This window comes from Zingiber officinale, chromosome 8A (assembly GCF_018446385.1).
Source record: "Zingiber officinale cultivar Zhangliang chromosome 8A, Zo_v1.1, whole genome shotgun sequence".
Classification (NCBI taxonomy): Eukaryota; Viridiplantae; Streptophyta; class Magnoliopsida; order Zingiberales; family Zingiberaceae; genus Zingiber; species Zingiber officinale.
Genome location: NC_056000.1, coordinates 67,903,774 through 67,926,038, shown reverse-complemented (window position 1 = coordinate 67,926,038; position 22,265 = coordinate 67,903,774). Strand labels below are relative to the sequence as shown.

At 37.8% G+C, this 22,265-nt stretch overlaps 1 protein-coding gene and 1 pseudogene across 1 annotated transcript; one reads left to right on the top strand and one right to left on the bottom strand.

Annotated features, from left to right (window-relative positions):
* The first annotated feature begins 16,922 nt into the window (after nt 1-16,922).
* Nucleotides 16,923-17,091, top strand: LOC122013083 (annotated as a pseudogene).
* A 2,184-nt stretch (nt 17,092-19,275) lies between these two features.
* LOC122010940 (probable nucleoredoxin 1-2) lies at nt 19,276-21,983 on the bottom strand. The gene is made up of 4 exons (XM_042567402.1): nt 21,900-21,983; nt 20,771-21,250; nt 20,207-20,695; nt 19,276-20,073 (listed from the first exon to the last, which is right to left on the bottom strand). The coding sequence occupies exons 1-4, from the start codon at nt 21,981-21,983 to the stop codon at nt 19,471-19,473; spliced, it is 1,656 nt and encodes a 551-aa protein (XP_042423336.1). The 3' UTR covers nt 19,276-19,470.
* Nucleotides 21,984-22,265: the final 282 nt, after the last annotated feature.

Sequence of the window (22,265 nt, the reverse complement as noted above, 5' to 3'; positions counted from 1 at the left end):
TGTGGTCTTGGCAAGGTAAGTTCTAGTGTGACTTGGTAAGGAGAACTCAATAACTAGGATGAGCCCGAAGGAAACTCTTGAAGGCAAGGCGTGAAGGATGGGGAGATATCCGAGGGACGCAAGGCTGATGGAGGAGGCTAGAAGGCTAGTTTGAGGTTAGTCGAGTGTGGTGGTATAATCCGACAACTAGGATGAGACCGAAGGAAGCTCCTAAAGGCAAGGTGTGAAGGATGGGAGATATCCGAGGGATGCAAGTGTAACGACCCGCCTTCTACTGGCTAAGCTGTAAGGCCGGACCGTCACATTATGCTGTGCTAAGCTATATCCATGACCATCACTAAATCTAGATGCGGAAGCTGTACTAATTAAAACTTTGCTAAGCTCTTATCATTTCTTTATTCTATATGTGCTAAGGGGTGTAATCTAAACTATTCATGACATATTTTACATCCCCCATGGTCAAGGAACTGAACTAAGGGTCTTCCGGCTGTTGTCAGGCCTCCCAATCGATCCATGGATCGATTGGAATGGTCTAATCGATCCAGTGATCGACCCAGTATGTCACTGTATGCGGAACTTAGGTTGGATCTATCCAGTGATCGATCCAGCACGCTACTGTGCTCGGGGCAATACTCTGGATCGATCGGTTGATCGATCCAGACTGGCCAATCGATCCAGTGATCGATCCCAGGGCTTTCTGTTCGTGACAGAAGGCATCCGGATTGATCGGCTGATCGATCCAGGAGCTTACTGTTCGCGGTACGAACTTCTCAATCGATCGGATGATCGACTAAGAAGCCTCCAATCGATCGGCCGATCGATTGGGGTTTCTAATTTCGTACCATAAGTCTGATTTCAGCACTGTTTCGTGCCAAATTCACACACACAAGTTCTAACATGACTATAAACATCCCAATAACACTAACTGACATTCTAAGCAGGAACACTAACAATCTAAACAGGTCTTTCATGATTCGTAGCATTAAAATAACTGAAATGAGGAAAGTAACAACTTAATAAAATGCTAAGGTTTCAGATTTATTTCTAGTTTCTCCAAGGTCTTTATTCCAGGTTCCATCCACACACATCTTCATCATTGCATTGACCTCCAGCCTCCGCTAGTCCATTTTTCCTTTACCTTTATCTGCAGTATAAGGAAAATAATATCTGTAAGTTTGAGAGCTTAGTAAGAAACCATCTACCTCACTAAAACATGCATACAATTTATGTTTTTAAAACATGTTATTTGAAATACATACTAAAAATGCTAAGCATGCATACAACACATAGGACTAAGAAACTGATCATGGCAATAAGAGCTAATCATAAACTATCATGTTGTATCAATAGAAAACTAAATTGATACAAAAGCTGAGTTAGGCTATTACTATTCTGATGCTAAAGCTGTCCCGAATTCACATAACTATTTTTGTGAAAGCTTGAAAACTATATATATATATAATAGATGAAAATAATAATCATGCTGCTGTTTGGGTCCGGCAACTGTACGTGCTATGCGCGCATCCCTAACTAGACCCGGGTTTGCAAGTCCCGAATTTAGTAGGGTTACTAGGTTAGCTGAACCTAGGGACGACTATGGGAGTCCAACCCAGAGGATATCTAATCCAGTATAGTGCCACTGCTAAAATAAAATACTGATTATAGCTGAGTTCTTCTTATGTTGCTATTTCTAGGTTATCTGAACCTAGAGCTAGGTTATCTGAACCTAGATGCGACTATGGGAGCCCACCCATTGGACCGTAGTCCCATATAAGCTGTAGTAAGACTGCATATACTAATTAAATGCTTCTATTGCATTTAGCTAAATTATTAAAATGCCTAAGTCGCATTTTAATTGCGCTGAACATACTATCGAGCACTTTGCGTGCACTGTTGCACACCCTATGTGCCAAAAAATCCATATACTACTAAACTAAAGCATGCAATCACACGAGAACTACTTATACTGCAGGTGAGGGGTTTCTTACCTCCTGTGCTAGTTTTCTTACAATTCTAATCGCTAGATTTCCGGTGGAGACGATCTTCTCGACGGTTCCCTCGCGTCTACGTGTTCCTCTCGCGAAAGGAAGCGTCCTCGTGTTGGAGTCGTCGCCGGAAGGTGCTCCTAGAGCCCTTAGGCTTGGTGCGCCGAGAGAGGAAGAGGAGAGGGAGGGGGCGGCGTGAGGTTAGGGTGAGGAGGAGGAAGATCACGAATAAAATTCCAACCCCACTTAATAATTTCCTATTTATATCAAGTGGTTAAATTCACCCAACTCAAATATAAATATAATTGTTTCTCTTTCCTTTCAGCACGGCCTTGCTGGGTTCACTTAGTTACTAGAGTCCGCTATAAGTCGTAGGACCCAATAGGTCTCGGGTTCAATTCCCGCGTAGACTATTTTCGTTTTCTATTTATTTTTGCCACTTCCGCTATTCTAAAAATTCCATAAAAATATTCTAAAATTCCAGAAAAATACTAGGATATTTCTAATAATTATTTTGAGAATTTTCGGGCATTACAATCCCCCATACCTTATAAAAAGTTCATCCTTGAACTTAGAATAACTCTGAGTACTTCTGCCTCATACTAGCTTCTGTCTCCCAAGTTGCCTCTTCTGCTGAGTGATTTTGCCAAATGACTTTTACTAATGGTACCTCCTTGTTTCATAATTTCTTAACTGCTCAGTCTATTATCTGAATAGGCCGACTATCATAGCTGAGGTCTTCGCGGACTGGTACCAACTGGAGCTCAATCACCTGGGTGGCATCTGGGATATGCTTTTTCAGCATAGAGACATGAAATACATTATGGATGGCTGACATCTCCTGTGGTAGCTCTAGCTCATATGCTACCTTGCCAACTCTTCTAGTGATAAGGTATGGTCCCACATATCTGGGATTTAGTTTGCCCTTCTTCCCAAAACGCATTACTCCCTTCATGGGAGCTACCCTGAGGAACACTGAATCCCCAACTGAGAACTCTAACGGTCTGCGCCGTGTATCAGCATAGCTTTTCTGGCGACTCTGAGCTGTCTCTATCCTCTGGCAGACCTGCTGTATAGCTGCTGTGGTGTCTGCTACTAGATCTGTCTGAAGTTCTAGTTCTTTCTGCTCACCACTCTCATACCAGCAGATTGGAGATCTACACCTCCGCCCATAGAGAGCCTCATAAGGTGCCATGCCGATGGTGGCCTGATAGCTGTTGTTGTATGCAAATTCTGCTAAACTCAGATATTTGCACCAACTACCCTTGAAGTCTAGGGCACATGCTCGGAGCATATCTTCGAGTACCTGGTTTACTCGCTCCGTCTGACCATCTGTCTGAGGATGGAAAGCTGTGCTGAACTTTAACTTAGTGCCCAAAGCTAACTGTACACACTCCCAGAAGTGGGATGTGAACCTACTGTCTCTGTCTGAAATAATGGTCCGTGGGACTCCATGTAGTCTGACGATCTCCTTGAGATATAACTAAGCTAGCTGTTCCATGGAGTAGGATATCCTGATTGCTAAGAAGTGGGTTGATTTAGTTAACCTGTCAACTATTACCCAGATGGTATCAAAACCATTCGTGGTTCTGGGTAGTCCTACTATAAAATCCATAGAGATGTCTTCCCACTTCCATTCTGGGATCTGGATAGGCTGCAGAACTCCTCCTGGTCTCTGGTGTTCTGCCTTGACTCTCTGACAGGTCAGACAGGTGATAACATATCTGGCGATGTCTCTTTTCATCCCGGGCCACCAAAAATGTTTCTTTAGATCTTGGTACATCTTGGTGGAACCTGGGTGCATCGCATAAGGAGTCCTGTGAGCCTCGTCTAAAATCTTCCTGCGTAGTTCCTCCTGATCCGGAACGCACAGTCTGTCACCGAACTATAATGCCCCACTATCTGATACTCTGAATTCCCCACTTTCTGATTCTGCTAACCCTTGCTTGATTTGCTGAATTTCAGGATCCTGTTCCTGAGCTGTCTGGATGTCACCAAGCAGGGTAGATGCTAATGTCATAGTAGAGAGTTGTCCCACTATGAGTTCGAGACTAAAATCTGTGATCTCCTTCTGTAGGGGCAGTGACATAGCTGCTAGGGATAGTAAGGTAGCACTGGACTTTCTGCTAAGTGCATCTGCTACCTTATTAGCTTTTCCTGGGTGGTAGAGGATGTCTATATCATAGTCCTTGACCAGCTCTAACCATCTGCGCTGTCGCATATTCAGATCCTTCTGAGTGAAGAAGTACTTCAGACTCTGATGATCTGTATACACTCTGCACTGAGCTCCATACAAGTAATGTCTCCAAACCTTGAGAGCGAACACTACTGCTGCAAGCTCAAGGTCATGAGTAGGGTAATTCTTCTCATACTCCTTGAGTTGTCTGGAGGCATAGGCGATCACCTTGCCATTTTGCATCAGCACTGCTCCTAGTCCCAACTTAGAGGCATCACTATAAATGTCAAAGCTGTCTGTGTTTTCTGGTAGAGTCAGAATATGTGCACTGGTCAATCTCCTCTTTAGCTCGCTAAGGCTGTTCTCACAGTCCTCTGTCCACTGGAATCTTCTGTTCTTTCTGGTAAGAGCTGTCAGTGGGGAGGCTATCCTGGAGAAATCTTCTACGAACTTTCTGTAATAACCTGCTAGTCCCAAAAAGCTCCTGATTTCACTGGAGTTCTTGGGTCTTTTCCAGTTCCTCACAGCTTCTATCTTGCTGGGGTCTACCATGATACCATCCTTTGAGATGATGTGACCCAGGAAGGACACCTGATCTAACCAAAATTCACATTTCGTGAACTTGGCGTACAGCTGGTTCTGCTGAAGGGTCTGCAATACTATTCTCAGGTGCTCTGCGTGTTCTTCCTGAGTTCCTGAATAGATAAGAATGTCATCGATAAACACGATAACAAATCTATCTAGGTAGTCCCTGAATACTCTGTTCATGAGGTCCATGAAAGTAGCTGGAGCATTTGTCACGCCAAAGGGCATGACTACGAACTCGTAGTGTCCGTATCTAGTCCTGAATGCTGTCTTGGGTATATCCCTTTCTTTAACTTTCACCTGATGATAACCTGATCTGAGGTCTATTTTAGAGAACACTCCTGCTCCCTTTAGCTGATCAAACAGGTCATCAATTCTGGGAAGAGGATACCTGTTCTTGATGGTGACTTGGTTCAGTGCTCTGTAATCTATGCACAGGCGCATGCTCCCGTCCTTCTTCTTCACGAACAATACAGGCGCTCCCCATGGTGAGTGACTCGGACGTATGAAGCCTTTGTCAAGCAGCTCCTGTAGTTGCTCATGAAGTTCCTTCAGTTCTGCTGGAGCCATGCGGTACGGTGCTTTGGAAATAGGATTGGTACCGGGAATGAGCTCTATCTCGAATTCAATCTCTCTGTCTGGTGCTAAGCCTGGTAACTCTTCAGGGAAGACAGCTGGGTAGTCACATACGACTCGGACCTCTGCTAACTGTCGGTCCTTGTCCTGGTACTGACTACGTGTGCTAAAAATCCCGTACATCCTGAATCCATTAATCTCTGTGCCTTCATAGCTGAGAGAAACTTCTTGGCCTTTCTCTTGGGTTCTCCGATGAACTCGAACTATGCTTCTGCTTCAGGTTGGAATATGACTTTCTGTTTACGGCACTCTATAGAGGCACCATATCTGATCAGGAAGTCCATTCCAAAGATGACCTCATAATCAGTCATATCTAGCACTATCAGATCACAAAAGAGTTCTCTGTCTGCTATAATGACTGGCACTGCCCTGAGCCAGTGCGTGGATGCCATAATTTCTCCTGAAGGTAATGTCATCAGAAACTAACTACTGAGTCCCTCTGAGGTTATCCCTAACTTTTCGGAAAACATCCTGGATATATAGGAATGGGTTGCCCCAGTATCGAATAAGACAGTTGTACTTTGCTGTAAAATAATGATCTGACCTGTAACAACTGTCGAGGCATTCGCTACGTCCTCTCTGGTGAGTGCGTAGATCCTCACATTGGTCGTAGCTGGAGGGGCTTCTAGTCTGCCCTGGCTGATGTGTGGACCATCTAAAGCGGCCTGCATCTGATGTAACTGAGCTGGCTGGCCTCCGTACTGAATCGGCTGGGGTTGAAGAAGACTAATCTTGTTTGGGCACTGCTTAGCCATATGCCTTTCCTGTCCACATTCAAAGCATCCTCGTGTGCCCTTGCGACAAACCCCAGGGTGGAATTTCCCACAAGTAGCACATTTGGGATAACTAGGTTGTTTACTAGCTGGTCCTCCTTTCGGGTAACTCCCTGGTTTGCGCTTGTTGCTGGAGTTCCCTTTCCAGTTAGAGTTGTGGCCCTGTTGTTTCTGAGTACCTGAGCCTCCTTGCCCGAGGACTTGCTTCTGCTGCTTGATATTGTTCTGGTAGTGCTCGGTGGTTAGAACACTGCTGACTAGTTCTTCGGTGGTTTGCGGCCTATGAACGCCGCCAGCCACGTTCATTGCTATTTCCGGCCTCAGCATCTTGAGCATCAACCGGACTCGTTCTTTTTCTGTGCTGACTAGTTCAGGGCATAGATGAGCCAATCTATTGAATTTCTTCACGGCTTCCTCAACTGATAGGTTGCCCTGACGAAACTCCGTGAACTCGTCGTAGTGGCGGTTTGTGACCCGCATGTGAAAGAACTCCTCGAAGAATTCTTTCTCGAAGTCGGCCCATGTCATCTGGTTCACTGGGCGCTTCGCTCTAATTCTCTCCCACCATATACGTGCATCTCCTGTCAAGCAGAAGGAGGCGCAATTCACCTTTTCATGCTCTGGCCAGTCCAGAAGCTCCATCGTGCTCTCCATTGTTTTGAACCAGGCTTGAGCATCCCATGGTTCACTGGTGCCAGAGAAGTTCTCGGGCTTGACTCTCTGCCACTGGATCAGATAGGCTTCTCTCTTTGCCTCTGCTGCTGGGGCTGCTGGTGCTGTAGGCTGGACTGGTGGAACCTCTATAACTACTGGCGTTGCTAAGTTGGGTTCCGGGGTGACTGTGGGAGTATTCTGCTGATTAGCCTTTAAGGTGGCTATCTCCTGTTGTTGTTCAGCTAGCTGCTGTTGTAACTGAGCCACTAATGCTGTAAGGTCTGGAGGAGGCACTGAACTGTCTACCTCATGCTGGGGCTCAGTAGCTGGTGCCCTTCTAGCTGGGCATCCTCGTGCCATTTCTAAAGGAACAAAGGACATACATAACTAAATTATCACGTTCACATAGCTAATACTATCATGTTAGTTACTATCACGGATAAGCATACTTGGGTTATCTACAACATGAAAGCAATAACATACAAAGTGAGAGATATTCTTACTTGGAAGTTGCAGGTTCAATGCTGATGTGTGTGAAGGAAGTATGGAAACTGCTCTGATACCACACTGTAACGACTCGCCTTCTACTGGCTAAGCTGTAAGGCCGGACCGTCACATTATGCTGTGCTAAGCTATATCCATGACCATCACTAAATCTAGATGCGGAAGCTGTACTAATTAAAACTTTGCTAAGCTCTTATCATTTCTTTATTCTATATGTGCTAAGGGGTGTAATCTAAACTATTCATGATATATTTTACATCCCCCCATGGTCAAGGAACTGAACTAAGGGTCTTCCGGCTGTTGTCAGGCCTCTCAATCGATCCATGGATCGATTGGAATGGTCTAATCGATTCAGTGATCGACCCAGCATGCCACTGTATGCGGAACTTAGGTTGGATCTATCCAGTGATCGATCCAGCACGCTACTGTGCTCGGGGCAATATTCTGGATCGATCGGCTGATCGATCCAGACTGGCCAATCGATCCAGTGATCGATCCCAGGGCTTTCTGTTCGCGACAGAAGGCATCCGGATCGATCGGCTGATCGATCCAGGAGCTTACTATTTGTGGTACGAACTTCTCAATCGATCGGCTGATCGACTGAGAAGCCTCCAATCGATCGGCCGATCGATTGGGGTTTCTGATTTTGTACCATAAGTCTGATTTCAGCACTGTTTCGTGCCAAATTCACACACACAAGTTCTAACATGACTATAAACATCCCAATAACACTAATTGACATTCTAAGCAGGAACACTAACAATCTAAACAGGTCTTTCTTGATTAGTAGCATTAAAATAACTGAAATGAGGAAAGTAACAACTTAATAAAATGCTAAGGTTTCAGATTTATTTCTAGTTTCTCCAAGGTCTTTATTCCAGGTTCCATCCACACACATCTTCATCATTGCATTGACCTCCAGCCTCCGCTAGTCCATTTTTCCTTTACCTTTATCTGCAGTATAAGGAAAATAGTATCTGTAAGTTTGAGAGCTTAGTAAGAAACTATCTACCTCACTAAAACATGCATACGATGCAATTTATGTTTTTAAAACATGCTATTTGAAATACATACTGAAAATGCTAAGCATGGCATGGCATACAACACATAGGACTAAGAAACTGATCATGGCAATAAGAGCTAATCATAAACTATCATGTTGTATCAACAGAAAACTAAACTGATACAAAAGCTGAGTTAGGCTATTACTATTCTGATGCTAAAGCTGTCCCGAATTCACATAACTATTTTTGTGAAAGCTTGAAAACTATATATATATATAATAGATGAAAATAATAATCATGCTGCTGTTTGGGCCCGGCAAATGTACGTGTTATGCGTGCATCCCTAACTAGACCCGGGTTTGTAAGTCCCGAATTTAGTAGGGTTACTAGGTTAGCTGAACCTAAGGACGACTATGGGAGTCCAACCCAGAGGATATCTGATCCAGTACAGTGCCACTGCTAAAATAAAATACTGATTATAGCTGAGTTCTTCTTATGTTGCTATTTCTAGGTTATCTGAACCTAGAGGCGACTATGGGAGCCCACCCATTGGACCGTAGTCCCATATAAGCTGTAGTAAGACTGCATATACTAATTAAATGCTTCTATTGCATTTAGCTAAATTATTAAAATGCCTAAGTCGCATTTTAATTGCGCTGAACATACTATCGAGCACTTTGCATGCACTGTTGCACACCCTATGTGCCAAAAAATCCATATACTACTAAACTAAAGCATGCAATCACACGAGAACTACTTATACTGCAGGTGAGGGGTTTCTTACCTCCTGTGCTAGTTTTCTTACAATTCTAATCGCTAGATTTCCGGTGGAGACGATCTTCTCGACGGTTCCCTCGCGTCTACGTGTTCCTCTCGCGAAAGGAAGCGTCCTCGTGTCGGAGTCGTCGCCGGAAGGTGCTCCTAGAGCCCTTAGGCTTGGTGCGCCGAGAGAGGAAGAGGAGAGGGAGGGGGCGGCGTGAGGTTAGGGTGAGGAGGAGGAAGATCACGAATAAAATTCCAACCCCACTTAATAATTTCCTATTTATATCAAGTGGTTAAATTCACCCAACTCAAATATAAATATAATTGTTTCTCTTTCCTTTCAGCACGGCCTTGCTGGGTTCACTTAGTTACTAGAGTCCGCTATAAGTCGTAGGACCCAATAGGTCTCGGGTTCAATTCCCGCGTAGACTATTTTCGTTTTCTATTTATTTTTGCCACTTCCGCTATTCTAAAAATTCCATAAAAATATTCTAAAATTCCAGAAAAATACTAGGATATTTCTAATAATTATTTTGAGAATTTTCGGGTGTTACAGTAAGGCTAATGGAGGAGGCTAGAAGGCCAGTTCGAGGTTGGTCGGATGTGGCCAAATGCTAGGCATAGAGACCCAACAGGTCACGGTTGACCAGGAGTTGGGTTGGAGACTTTGGACTTGAGTTTGAGTCAAGTCCAGGCTGTTCAATTGATTGGGAGATCGATTGAACCACGGTCCAATCGATCAGTCAATCGATTGGAGTGTGCTGCAATTGTGGGAAGGCCCAATCGATCGGTCAATTGATTGGGAGGTGAAATCGAGAGCAAAGAGGCTTTCCCAATCGATCGGGCGATCGATTGGGAGCTGCCAATCGATCAGTAGATCGATTGGGCAGCAGAAGCTCTCGCGCAGACGCGAGAGCACAGAAAGTCTCTGAATCGATCGGGCAATCGATTCAGGTAGTCCCAATCGATCGGTTGATCGATTGGGAAGTGACCGTTGCGCAGGAAACGAGCGATGGACGGCTGGGATGGAGCGGTGCTGAAGTGGCAATCAATTGGGGATGAATTGAATCGATTAGGAGCATTGTTTAAAGCCTTGGCGGAACGTTTTCTCCGTAGATCTTTGCAATTTGTTTCCTGCGATTTCTCTGCGATTCACAGCAAGCTTCTCAGATCTTCACCGCCAGTTCTTGAAGGCTCTTGGGAGTGTTCTCTCAAGGTTTAAGAGGCAACAACAAGCAACAAGTAAGCAAGAAGGAGTGTGTGTTTCACTTGTATCTTTGTATTTTCTTCTTGTGTGAGTTGTATTGTTGTGTGTGTGAGTTTGTACAAGGCTTCTCCGCCTTCGGTTGTGACCGAGAAGGAGGTTTTCATAGTGGAGATAGCGTGTCATGTGTGGATCCTTGGATTAGTCACCTCATCTTGAGGTGGATACCAAGTAAACCCTAGTTGTTAGCGTTGTGAGTGTTTTTGTCTTTGTATTCCGCTGCATATCATCAAGACGAAGCAAACCGACGCAAGCGCGACGAACCGCTATTCACCCCCCCCTCCTGCGGGTATATTGGTCCCAACAGTGTAGACATAAATATTTCCTAGATTCTTCTATTTAAACTATTAACGCACAATTCTTACATGGAAAGAAAAGAGAGACTTATGATCAGGGTCGACTTTATGCATAGGCCTAGGGCCCTAATTTTTATTGGGGCTCATTATTTTCAATATATTAAATATATTTTTATATTTTTTAAGCGAAAAGAAAAAAAATAGGGTCGATGTGATCAAAAATTTACACGATCTATTCTTTAAAAATTAGGGTAATTATTTTTAATATATATATATATATATATATATATATATATATATATATATATATATATATAAAGAGAATGGAAAATAATAAGGTCATGTGATTAAAAATCTGTATGATCTCATTTTACGATCAAAGTTTCAGTTTCGGATTTTGATTCCATCAAAGAAAGAGAGAGACATAAAGGGGATCTTTTTTAACATTTTAGATTTATTTTTAATTATGTATATTATTTTATAAGATCTAATTTATTCATATTTAATATCTCTCAATCCTAACCTTCTCGTTACATTTCTCTTTCATTAGTCACGTGATGCGTTGATAAGGAGGGGTCCACCCTGCGGAGGACCGTTGTCATGGCGGAGGTCAAAGTTAAGATGGTCAACGCTTCGATATCATCGACAGATCGGGCAAGTGGGTCTCCTGACTCGGAGGAGAAAGACCCGATTCGACATCACCTTTGACTCGGCAGCACACCGAGCACGCGATGCTCAATAAGGGAGAAGTCACCAAGGATAAGTGTACCTATCAGCCAGATGGACAGTGGAGTAACGGCCGAGCGGCTATCCTCCTCGGCCAGGTAGCCGACTCATTAGCTGAGCGAACAATAGAAACCCGAGTCGAGCGGCTATCCCGCTCGGCCCAACAATAGACATAGCACCATCTTTCGATATCCTTTTGGAGCTAGTGCCGCTGACAAGAGGCGTGGTCAGACAGAGGATCGTACAGTGGAAACTTCCACTGTCACTTCAGAGATATGCTTGGCCCGTTAAGGTACTGTGTCAGGGATACTTTACCGATAAGTTTTTTCAGGAAAAGCTTTGAAAAGCGTGCATACCTTGGGAAGCATGTACGCGCGCTACAGTAGCTCTATATAAAGGGGGTCCAAGTTTCAGCGAAGGTATGCGCAATAGTTGTTGCTACTGTTCACTTCTTGTTGCTCCGCTTTCATCCTCATCACAGGTGACTGACTTGAGCGTCGGAGGGCCAACGCTAGGAACCCCTTCCCTGGCTCGGCACTAATGTGGTCTGTGGTTACAGGTCCGAACAGAGTCCACTAGCGGTCAGCAGGAGAGCAACATCCCCAGCTTCTATATCTTCGATATGCGGACAGGATCATCACACTTTCTCCTTTGATCAATAAGAACATGAATTAGAAATTTTTTATCTTATCCATACAATACAAAATATAAATGCTAGTTTTTAGTTCCCCTCTTCCCTTTTCCAACTCTCCTTCTCTGCGCTACTCTTGCTCGTTGAGATTGGGAAAGTGAAAACACACCTAACACTATCATGTTGATCATGTTGGCGCTACTATACTCCTTACTTGATTAAATTCAAATGTTGATGCATTCGTCCGTATTGCATCTGATTGAAATGGAGGATTTTATTATTTTTAGCAATAAGGAGTTAGATACCTCAACCATTCCGCTTCCTTGATAGACATTAAATTTAGCTTTTATTTAGATGTATTTATAATTATAAATTGTTCGATTTCCTTTATCTTCATTCTATTATTTACAACTATTCTAGGTTAGGTGATGAAAATATAATTTATTTTTTCTTTTGCTCTATACCTAACTCATTTAGTTCTTGATAAATGATAATGACTTGTTTACTCTCGTTGTAATATTTATTTTTTAATGATTGTATTGAGTTTTGTTATTTTATACATGTGCTTTTTATTTATTTATTTTTTGTACTTCGTGGATAATGATGAGTTGATCATGAAAACATAATTTTTTCTATTGTTGTCCTATTACATACTTTTTATTTCTTTAATTTTATTTCTTTTTATAGGGATTGTTTTCTTCATCTTTTATTTAAGTAATTAGACATACTTTTAGTTTTTTTTTTTAAACAATTCTGAATATATTTATTTTCAGCTAAGCGAATTATACACTTATTATCTCTTTAAGATATATTATTATATCTAATAATAATACACTGTTTAATATCGTAAATCTTATACTTCTCTAACTTATCAAAACTTAGAATATGATCATTTAATTAATAATTTTAAATCTCAAATAGTAAGAAAATTAAATTTTATATAAAAATATATTTTTAAAATTAATCTTTTAATTCGTTAAAAATTTAAAATCATCATTTTCCATCCCAAGTTTAAAGTTTGTTGGTCTCAAAGGCCGAACCCATAGAAAAAACAATTCTACCTAGAGCCTAAATAGCTAGCTTCATTTTCATTACATTCTTTTTTTTAAATTTTTACATTTGTCACTTTGATAATTAGCTTAGTGGAGGCTCTCTGCCAAATTTTGATCATTTTATACTAGCAGCCGCCTACCGTATATCACACTGTCATGTATGATGCTACTGTAGTCTCCTTGGACCGTGTGATAATTAACACATGAGATATTTTTAAGTCAAAATTTGATGTATTGAACATATTATTTTTATATCTTAGTCACTAGTATTAACAGTTAATAGTCATCTATCATATACATTTTCACATTTTCTATAAGGATAAATTGGTTGGGGGCGTTGAGAGAAATGAATTACCTGTTTTTATCACATGTGCTATACTACTATAATATTTTTTGCAAGTACTTAAAATTTTTAAGTGCAATCATTTACGATTTTATTTATGTTATGGGATTATATTTTGATGAAATTTAGTTTATTAATATATTATTTGCATAAATAAACAGTGGTTGTATTTCACAATCCGTATGTTGCTGTATCGCAGCATTAGAGTCCCTTCAGGACGGTAAGATAATTAAAGTATAGGGTATTATCGTATAAAGTTAAAATTTGACGTATTCAAGGAAGCCTTCCCTCATATCTTATCTGTCTATACTAATGGCTAGTAGTATTAACAAATGCTCAGAGTTTCTCTATTCAATCCTTCTTATTTTTCTTGTTGCTAGATATCTCATTCGTATATATCTTCTCTTTGTTTCTCAAGCCTCTAGTGAGTTACAGATAGAGTTAGAAAAGATCAAATTTTTGATGTTTCCATCATACATGATTGAGTTGTGAAAAATTCTTTCCAGTTAAAGAATCTCTTGCTAGTTGTTTTGGAATAATTAGGAGATTTTTTATGAGTTGCCCGGGACTCGAACTCAGAATTAGTCGGATGGAGTAGAAATTTTTCCTTTTGGTATGATAGATAACAAATCTCTCCCCAAAACGTGCTTGCATTTTTCATTACACACGACTTTCCCTACGTATACATAAAAATTAAAAAACATCCCGAGAAGAAAATAAAGTGCAAATAAGAATTTTAACTACTTAGTTGATTCAAGCAATACAGTCTACATAAGCATTTCAGAATGATAATTCTCTGAATATTTTTTCGTTTGATCTATAGTATAAATATAGATTATTTGTACATCTTCTATGAATCATATATTTATATTGTATTATATTATATCGTGACTAATAAATAATTTACGGTCATTGATTCGGATAATATCCAAATACCAAATATATTATCTATATGATCCATATAAATAAAAAGAAATTATTTAGCAAAGATTAAAAATAACATGTTCTTCCGTAAAGAATTCTTTTAATAATCCCGAACTTAATCTTTGCAAAAAACTATGTGCTGAACTTTTATGTTTCATTTCATGCAAACTCTATTTTTTTGAGGATCCACTGTGATAGTAAGAAAGTTTTCTATATATCCAACCAAATCTATTAATAATATCATAATCTGCTAAATCAGTCTAAATTGATTTACTAATAACATACCCAGTACAAAATTGAGCTTTAGACAATAATAGAGGAATAATCAGAATTATAATATCGAATTTCTTAGTAAGTGTATCCATTAAAATGAATTCTCTAGCATTTGATTCCTTACCATCCAAGAATTCATTTGTACACTTGAAAAATAACCAAGAAAATAAAAAGAATAGTTTGATAATTTCTTTATACCAATCCTATATGGTTGAGACTAAAAATGAAAATAATATTGTCAAAAATTAACAAGGTGGTGTTTCCATTTCTTCATAAAAAAAAATGAATCCCTCTTGAACCCAAAATCAATTTTTCTTAATATCGAATATAATATATGAAAGGATTCTTGAAAATCTATGGGTGTGTTTGGTTCGGGGTTATCATTGATAACTTTGGTTATCCATCTAAGGTTATCAACGAAAACCTTGTTTGGTTTAGGTAATCAATGATTTTCGAGTAATGTTCCATGCCCCACACGTCAACAAAAGAATCATGCAACCCGGAATCAGAAAATCTCAGAAAACTAAGGGTGCGTTTGGTTTGTCCTATTTTCATTTTCATTTTCTGAAAAACGCGTATTTTTCGTTTTTTAGAAAATAACTTTTCCGCGTTTTTTGTTTTCTTAGAAAACGCTCTCTCATTTTTTTAAAAATGAACATGGAAAACGCAAACCAAACGCGTTTTCCATTTTCTCAGAAAATGAAGCAAACTAAACGCCCCCTAAGGTTTTTCTTGATTCTGGGGTTAACGATTTTTTTTTATCAAAATACCCTCCTATAAGAAAAAACATGAAAAAAAGAGAAAAAACATTAAAAAAAAAATATTAAAAAATGTAAAATAAATAAAAAATAATGTTTAAAAAATTTTAAAATTTTAAAATTTTTTAAAATAAATAATTTTAAAAATAAAAAAATAAAAAAAATAAATAAATAAAATTAAAAAAATAAAAAATATATATATAATATATAAAAATATAAAAAACATTAAAAAAATAAAAAAAAACATAAAAACGTAAAAAAAATATACAGGAAAAAGAAAAGTAAAAAACATAAAAAAAAATAAATACTAATAATAATAATAATAATAATAAGTATAGTTGGTTTTGTAACTGAGGGTAATACAGTAAAATATTAAATTAGGGTATTCGTTAAAACCTTCAAACAAATAAGTTTTTGTTGCATTACCTAAGTTAAACCAAACAACATTTGGTTATGTTTTATTCCTCATAACCTTGGTTATGTGATTACCTAGTAATCACATAACTAAAGTTATACATGATAACTTGAACCAACCCAGATACAGTACAAAATTGAGCTTTAGACAATAATCAAATAAGAGGAATAAGCAGGATTATAGTATCGAATTTCTTAGTAAGAGTATCCACTAGAAATGAATTCTCTAGCATTTGATTCCTTACCATCCAAGAATTCATTTGTACACTTGAAAAATAACCCAGAAAATAAATAGAATAATTTGATAATTTCTTTATACCAATCCTATATGGTTGAGACCAAAAATGAAAATAATATTGCCAAAAATTAACAAGGTGGTGTTTCCATTTCTTCATCAAAAAATGAGTCCCTCTTGAACCCAAAATCAATTTTTCTTAATATCGAATATAATATATGAAAGGATCCTTGAAAATCATAGAGTCTTCTGATAAAAATTCACACACTCCAAGATGTTCTATTTTTACATAAAAATGTATTTATTCAAGAAGGACTCCAAAATATATTAATCTTAAAAAAGAGGATGGTTTACCATGAAATACTAATAGAAATTCGTATTTATTAGTTTCCAAAATATATTAATCTTAAAAAAGAGGATGGTTTCCAAAATATATATATATATATATAATTTTATACAGAATCTTTCCCTTTATTAACTAATTTTGACAAAATGAAAGTACGTTAATGTCCTTTTATTATTCATATCGAAATATTTCTAAGATTTATTAGTAATTTTCACAAACACATCAATCAGTGATCTAGACTTCGAGACTCAGCTGTGGTGTATTATTGATAACTTTTCTAGTTAATTAATTAGAAATCTAAAGTTCTCTTTAGTCCCACATCTTAGAATTGACAATACTGCGAGCAGAGAATGTTCTATAAATACCTTGGGCCGGTGATATTAGAAAACATATTTTTCTCAACTTTTTAGCTAAGATCAAGTATTATATTAAATTAATTTTTATAAGAGGGAGTATGTTATTGTTGGGATTCTTTTGCACAATTTATTGAGTGTCACCTTATCATTGTACTATTCCATGGGTCTAGCGCACTCTTAGGGATTCTCGAGCATCACCCTAACACATCCGTATCCAATTTATAGATAATTTTTTGACTAAGATTAATGTAATATTTATTCTTATCAGTTTAATATCTGATATAAAGAATTAAATTATTTTTTTATAAAAGAAAGTATGTTACCTGCGTGCATTTATGTATTATATCAGGGGTGGATCCAGCAGGGGGGCGACATCGGCGGTCGCCCCCCCCCCCCCCTTTTACCGGCGGTGGAACTCCTAGTATTATGAAATAGAGGATACCGCCTCTTATTGCACGTAAAAATCGCCCCTCCATGCTTGAATTCCTGGATCCGCCATTTAATTATATTACACACACAAGCAAAGGCGGAGACACATATAGTTTTGGTGGGACAGTTGTCCCTTCTCAATTCTTTTTTGTAAGTATCCCAAGAAGTGTATAAAATTATAAAAATATTAGAATTTTGCTTCATTAAAAAAAATAAAAGTAGGGATAATCCTAAAAAATTAAAACTATTTGTTAAGGCTAATTCTTCTTTCCTTATATCTCTCCTGCATTGCCCCACTTGGTATAAGGACTTAGCTCACGTAACACATATGCATAATCGCTAGTATAAATTATATAAGAAACAAAATAGTCTTTTATTTTCTTTTGAAAATACGTAAATAGATTTTTTCGTAATAACGAGACTATTCCAATTTAATATTCATGGAGAAGAAACTACAATAAATGTAAAGAGAGAACATCTAGATCCAATATTGAAGCATTTGGACTAAGATTTCCATATGGACGGGATAAGGAAAAATAGAGTATATACAAGGTAGTTATAATACGTGACTAATTATAAGCATGTTAAATTAAGTTACGAGTCTGAACCAATTGACATAAAGTTTGACATTGATTTTAAATAACAGTACCATATTGCTCTTAAAAGTAGATAGAGCCATCCATTTGTGTTGGATTCGTCGGGTTATCCGTCTTGCTAAATAATTTAAACGGATTTAATTAAAATTTTATGAAAGGTAGGTCCAAGTGGTGGGTCTGTAATCATATGCTCTTAAAAATAATTAGAGTTATCAATTTGAGTTGAATTTGTCTATCTCGTCAAATAATTTAAATAGATTTAGTTAAAATTTTATCAAAGATAAGTTTAAGTGAACCAATCCATTTGGCCGGAAATCTATATGGATTGGCCTGAGACGGACTTGAATTGGCAGGTGAGTTAAGAAAGAAATCTTTAAAACTTAAAATTAAAATAAAAAAAATTCAACCAACACTTTAGTTGGATATCCCTATGTCTTTCGATCTGATTAAATTTTATAAAATCAAATTTTATAATTTAAAAAGAAAAAAATAATTTTAGTTTTATGAAATTTGAATTCTATATAAATGTAAAATATAGATTCTTAAAATTTGGATTTCAATTTTGTAATACGAACTTTCATTTTATTAAATTTTCATAAAACCTATAATCTTATTTTTGTGAATTTTTTAAATTAAATTTTAAAATAGAGTATTAAGAATTTAATTTTTTTATAAAAATATTTCCACGAATCCAAAACTTAATTGTTCGAATTAATAGAAATCTAAATTTAGATTCATATAATTTTGTAAAAAAATTATTATAAAAAATTTATATTTCATGGAAAGTAAAAATATTTTAATATTTTTAAAATTATGTACACTTTTATATAATTCGTAGAAAATCATTTTAAATTTATTATTAATAATTGCAAATTCATTAATTAAATTGGCATATAGGTGTTATCTGATTTATCAATACATCCTAAAATTAAATTAAATTATTCGTGAAAAACAACTATCAATGCGTCATTACAATGACCTCATTTGCCTCTAATTATCAGGTCCTTATTTTTTTATTAAATTATTTAGATAGAGTTTCCACTCATTTTTCAATAAACACAACCACATGTTAAATATTTTCTTTTACAAAATTTTTTTAACAAAAGTAAATTAAATAGGTAAAATATTACATTTACTTGTTTTTCGCCACCTCCTTTCTCCCAGTTTCCAGCAGCAGCACCGAGATAACGTCCTTAATTTCTTCTTCGTCTTTTCCAAGCAACAAGGAAGATAGCTACAAGTGAATCCGGTAGCCCTTTCTAGTTTTCCACATTTCCCATGGAAGATAGATATGAATCCGAGTGGCTATTTACCCAAGCGGGAAAATATCCGAGTGGCTAGGTCACCGCGGCTTCTTCTCCTAAGCGGTTGACCGCGGAGGATGTTTTCGATAGGGGTGTTCCCAAGCTGCAACAACATGTCTTTCAGGAATGTTCCCAAATCTCAACATATCATTTTGGGGGCGTTCCCAAAAGGGATGTTTTTAAATCGCAACATGTCTTTTCGGGGATATTTCCAAATAGCAACATGTATTTTCTAATCAAATCCTCTGATCCGCACTTTACAAACTAAAGGATGGATCACACAAATTGTATTTTCATCATCCATCCACACAGTAGATAAACTTTGAGGAAATAGTCTAAAATCAAAGGTTTAATGGGTTCAAAGCTAGCCAACTTATTATAAAAAGAACAAGGCAAATAAGGTTATGCTTTTCTTCACAACACACACATATATTCTTCCTCACTTCACAAACACCATAGTGCACATTTTGGGTGCAGATCAAAATCGCATTCGATGCAACAGTAGGACCAACTATCTCCGCGCTCTCCACAACGATCACAGCAATAAGTCGAGCAACAACGGATAAGGAAGAGATAATGGTCGCCAGGATCCTGGGGGTTATGGAGGTCATGCCTTCTTATCTTCTTAGGCCACCTCTTTGGCATTTCCTTATTTCGATGCTCCAACTCTTTGAGTTTCTCCTCAGTGAATGGGTAAGCATCAGCTCCATGTATCATCAACAACTTCCAGACTTCATTGGTAATTGTTCGTCCTGTAGGACCTATAGCAACCAGCAGGGAAGGTATGCCATGGATTTCGAATCTACGATTCAAAAATTCACTCCTCTCATAATCAAAAGGTAGCGCCAACCATGGTATGTCTGAGAAGAATTCATTAAATAAATTCTCATCGTCATCATATTTGCCGGGGACGAAGATAACCTCAAAATCAGTATCCACATTCTTGATCTTGTGATACTCTTCGATCAGTTCATTGACATAGACACCACACCAATTATATGTGAATTGCAGGAGTATGGTCTTTCCAACAAGCTCTTTTACTGGAACCTAACGGAAGAATATTACCACACGGGCTCAACTACAAGATTATAAGGAAAAATCTACTCCAGCGAAAAAAAAGGAAAGTTCAGTTAGGAAAATTGGACGCTGCTTACATGTTAAGAAAAAAAAAATTCTTTACCTTCAATCCTTTTTTTCCAATGACATAGTCCTGATCACCCGAAACCAGAAGTGACTCGAGTGTCTGCGACTCAAGTTTGGCCTTTTCTTTCTCTGAAAACTCATGCATCTTCTCCTGAGAAAACGGGAAAGCTTCCCATGCATCAAATCCATACTCTTTAATAAGTTCAATTAAATCAACATCAATAGTTTTCCCATCTGATCCAATCAAGATGACAGTGGAACATATATATAACTGGAGACCAAAATAGCAAGAAAGCTTATCACATCTTTTGTCATTGAAAGGAAATGCAAGCCAGGGCATGTTTTCTACGGCTTTATCATAACAGGATTCCTCGTCATGCAAGGGCACTAGCACAACCTCAAAGCTCTCTCCAATTTCTTTGAGCTTCCTATAGATTTTTGTAAGTACTAGAGTGTACTCAGCGCAACAATCATTGCATGAGAAGTACAAAGCCACTATTTTTCCTTCGAGATTTGAAACAGAAACCTACATCAAAATCAGCATATAATAGACATAATTGTTAGTCAACATATCAAAAAAATACTGGAACATTTGCATCACCTTAGATCTATCGTTTGCAATCAAGTAGTCACGGGAAGGTGAAACTAAGACACTTCGAAGAATTTGATCCTTCTTAGCATTCTCTGTTTCCTCTATCAGTTTACTCATCTTTTCGATAGTAAATGGAAAACCCTCGGTACCATATTCTCTTACAGCTTGAACACCTTCTCTATTAAGAACCTTCCCATTGGCTTCAAGGATGATAAGTTCGGGATCAAAGGCCATGACCAGGAAAATATTTTCAAGTTTTATCCTCATCCAACTGTCAGAAAATGGGATTGCTAACCATGGCATTTTTGAGAAGCACTCATCAAAGAATTCCTCATAAGAATCTTTAGACACAAAAATAATTTCAAAGTTACTGTCCTGGGAGGAGAGCTCATTATACACTTCAATCAGCCTAAGAGTGAAGAGATTGCACAGTGAAAAGCGTGTGAAGTACAAAGCAATAATTTTCCCTTCGAGACTACCAATAGCCACCTAAACAAGTAAAGAACTGATTAGTCGCGTGATTTTGAAAACTGTTCATAAGTGCATTCATGTTAACATGCAAGAGGATATTGAGCTATGAAGTGCAGCCAACATAAAAAGAGAATTGAAAGGACATTCCTTCTTCATTCTGAGTGCAATGAAGAAATAATAATGCTCAACTACCTCCACTTCTAAATAATTGAAGGTACAAAAAAAAAAAAAAAAAGAAGAAAGAAATGTAACCAAAGTGCTCCTCTAATTGTATAGTCCCTTCTCATCCAATTCCCACAAACTACTGAAATATCTCATCAAAGATCAAAAAGGATTGCCCGCATAGGTCAAAGTTTCATGCCGTAAGAGTACTTACCCTCAACCAAAATCCAGTCCTCAGTTCATGTTAGTCAAATAGCTAAAAATCGGATCGACCATAATATCTCTTAGCTTGAACCAGCCAAAATCCCCAAAAGCAAGGTTTAGCTTAGAGTGATCGATATGCAAAGAACAAGATCCCAACATTCGATAGTGTTCAACCTATATCTTACTCTACAATCGCCAAAACTTGAGATGAATAATCAATATCATTACAAAGAGATAGCTAGGTTTGTTCCTCATAAACAAAACTACAACAGGACAAAGTGGGTACTGAAAGGAAGCAAACCTTGTCGCCATTATTCCGGATGAGGAAGTTCCTCTCGTCGGTGGAGAGAAGCGATACGATGTCTCCCACCTCCTCGGCTGCCATTTGCTCATCGATGAAGTTACTTGGGAGAGCTAAATCGTTTTATTTATAGAAAATTTTCATTTACCCTTACCGCCTTTCAATGCTTTCCTATAATATTAAATTTTATAAAATCGAAATTTATGAAATCTGAATTCTATATAAATGTAAATTATAGATTTTTAAATTTGGATTTCAATTTTGTAAATAGTAACTTTCATTTTTTAAAAAAAATTAAGTAATCTTTTATATTTCTTATAAATTAATTTTAATATTAAATTTTCTATTAATAAATTATCAATATAT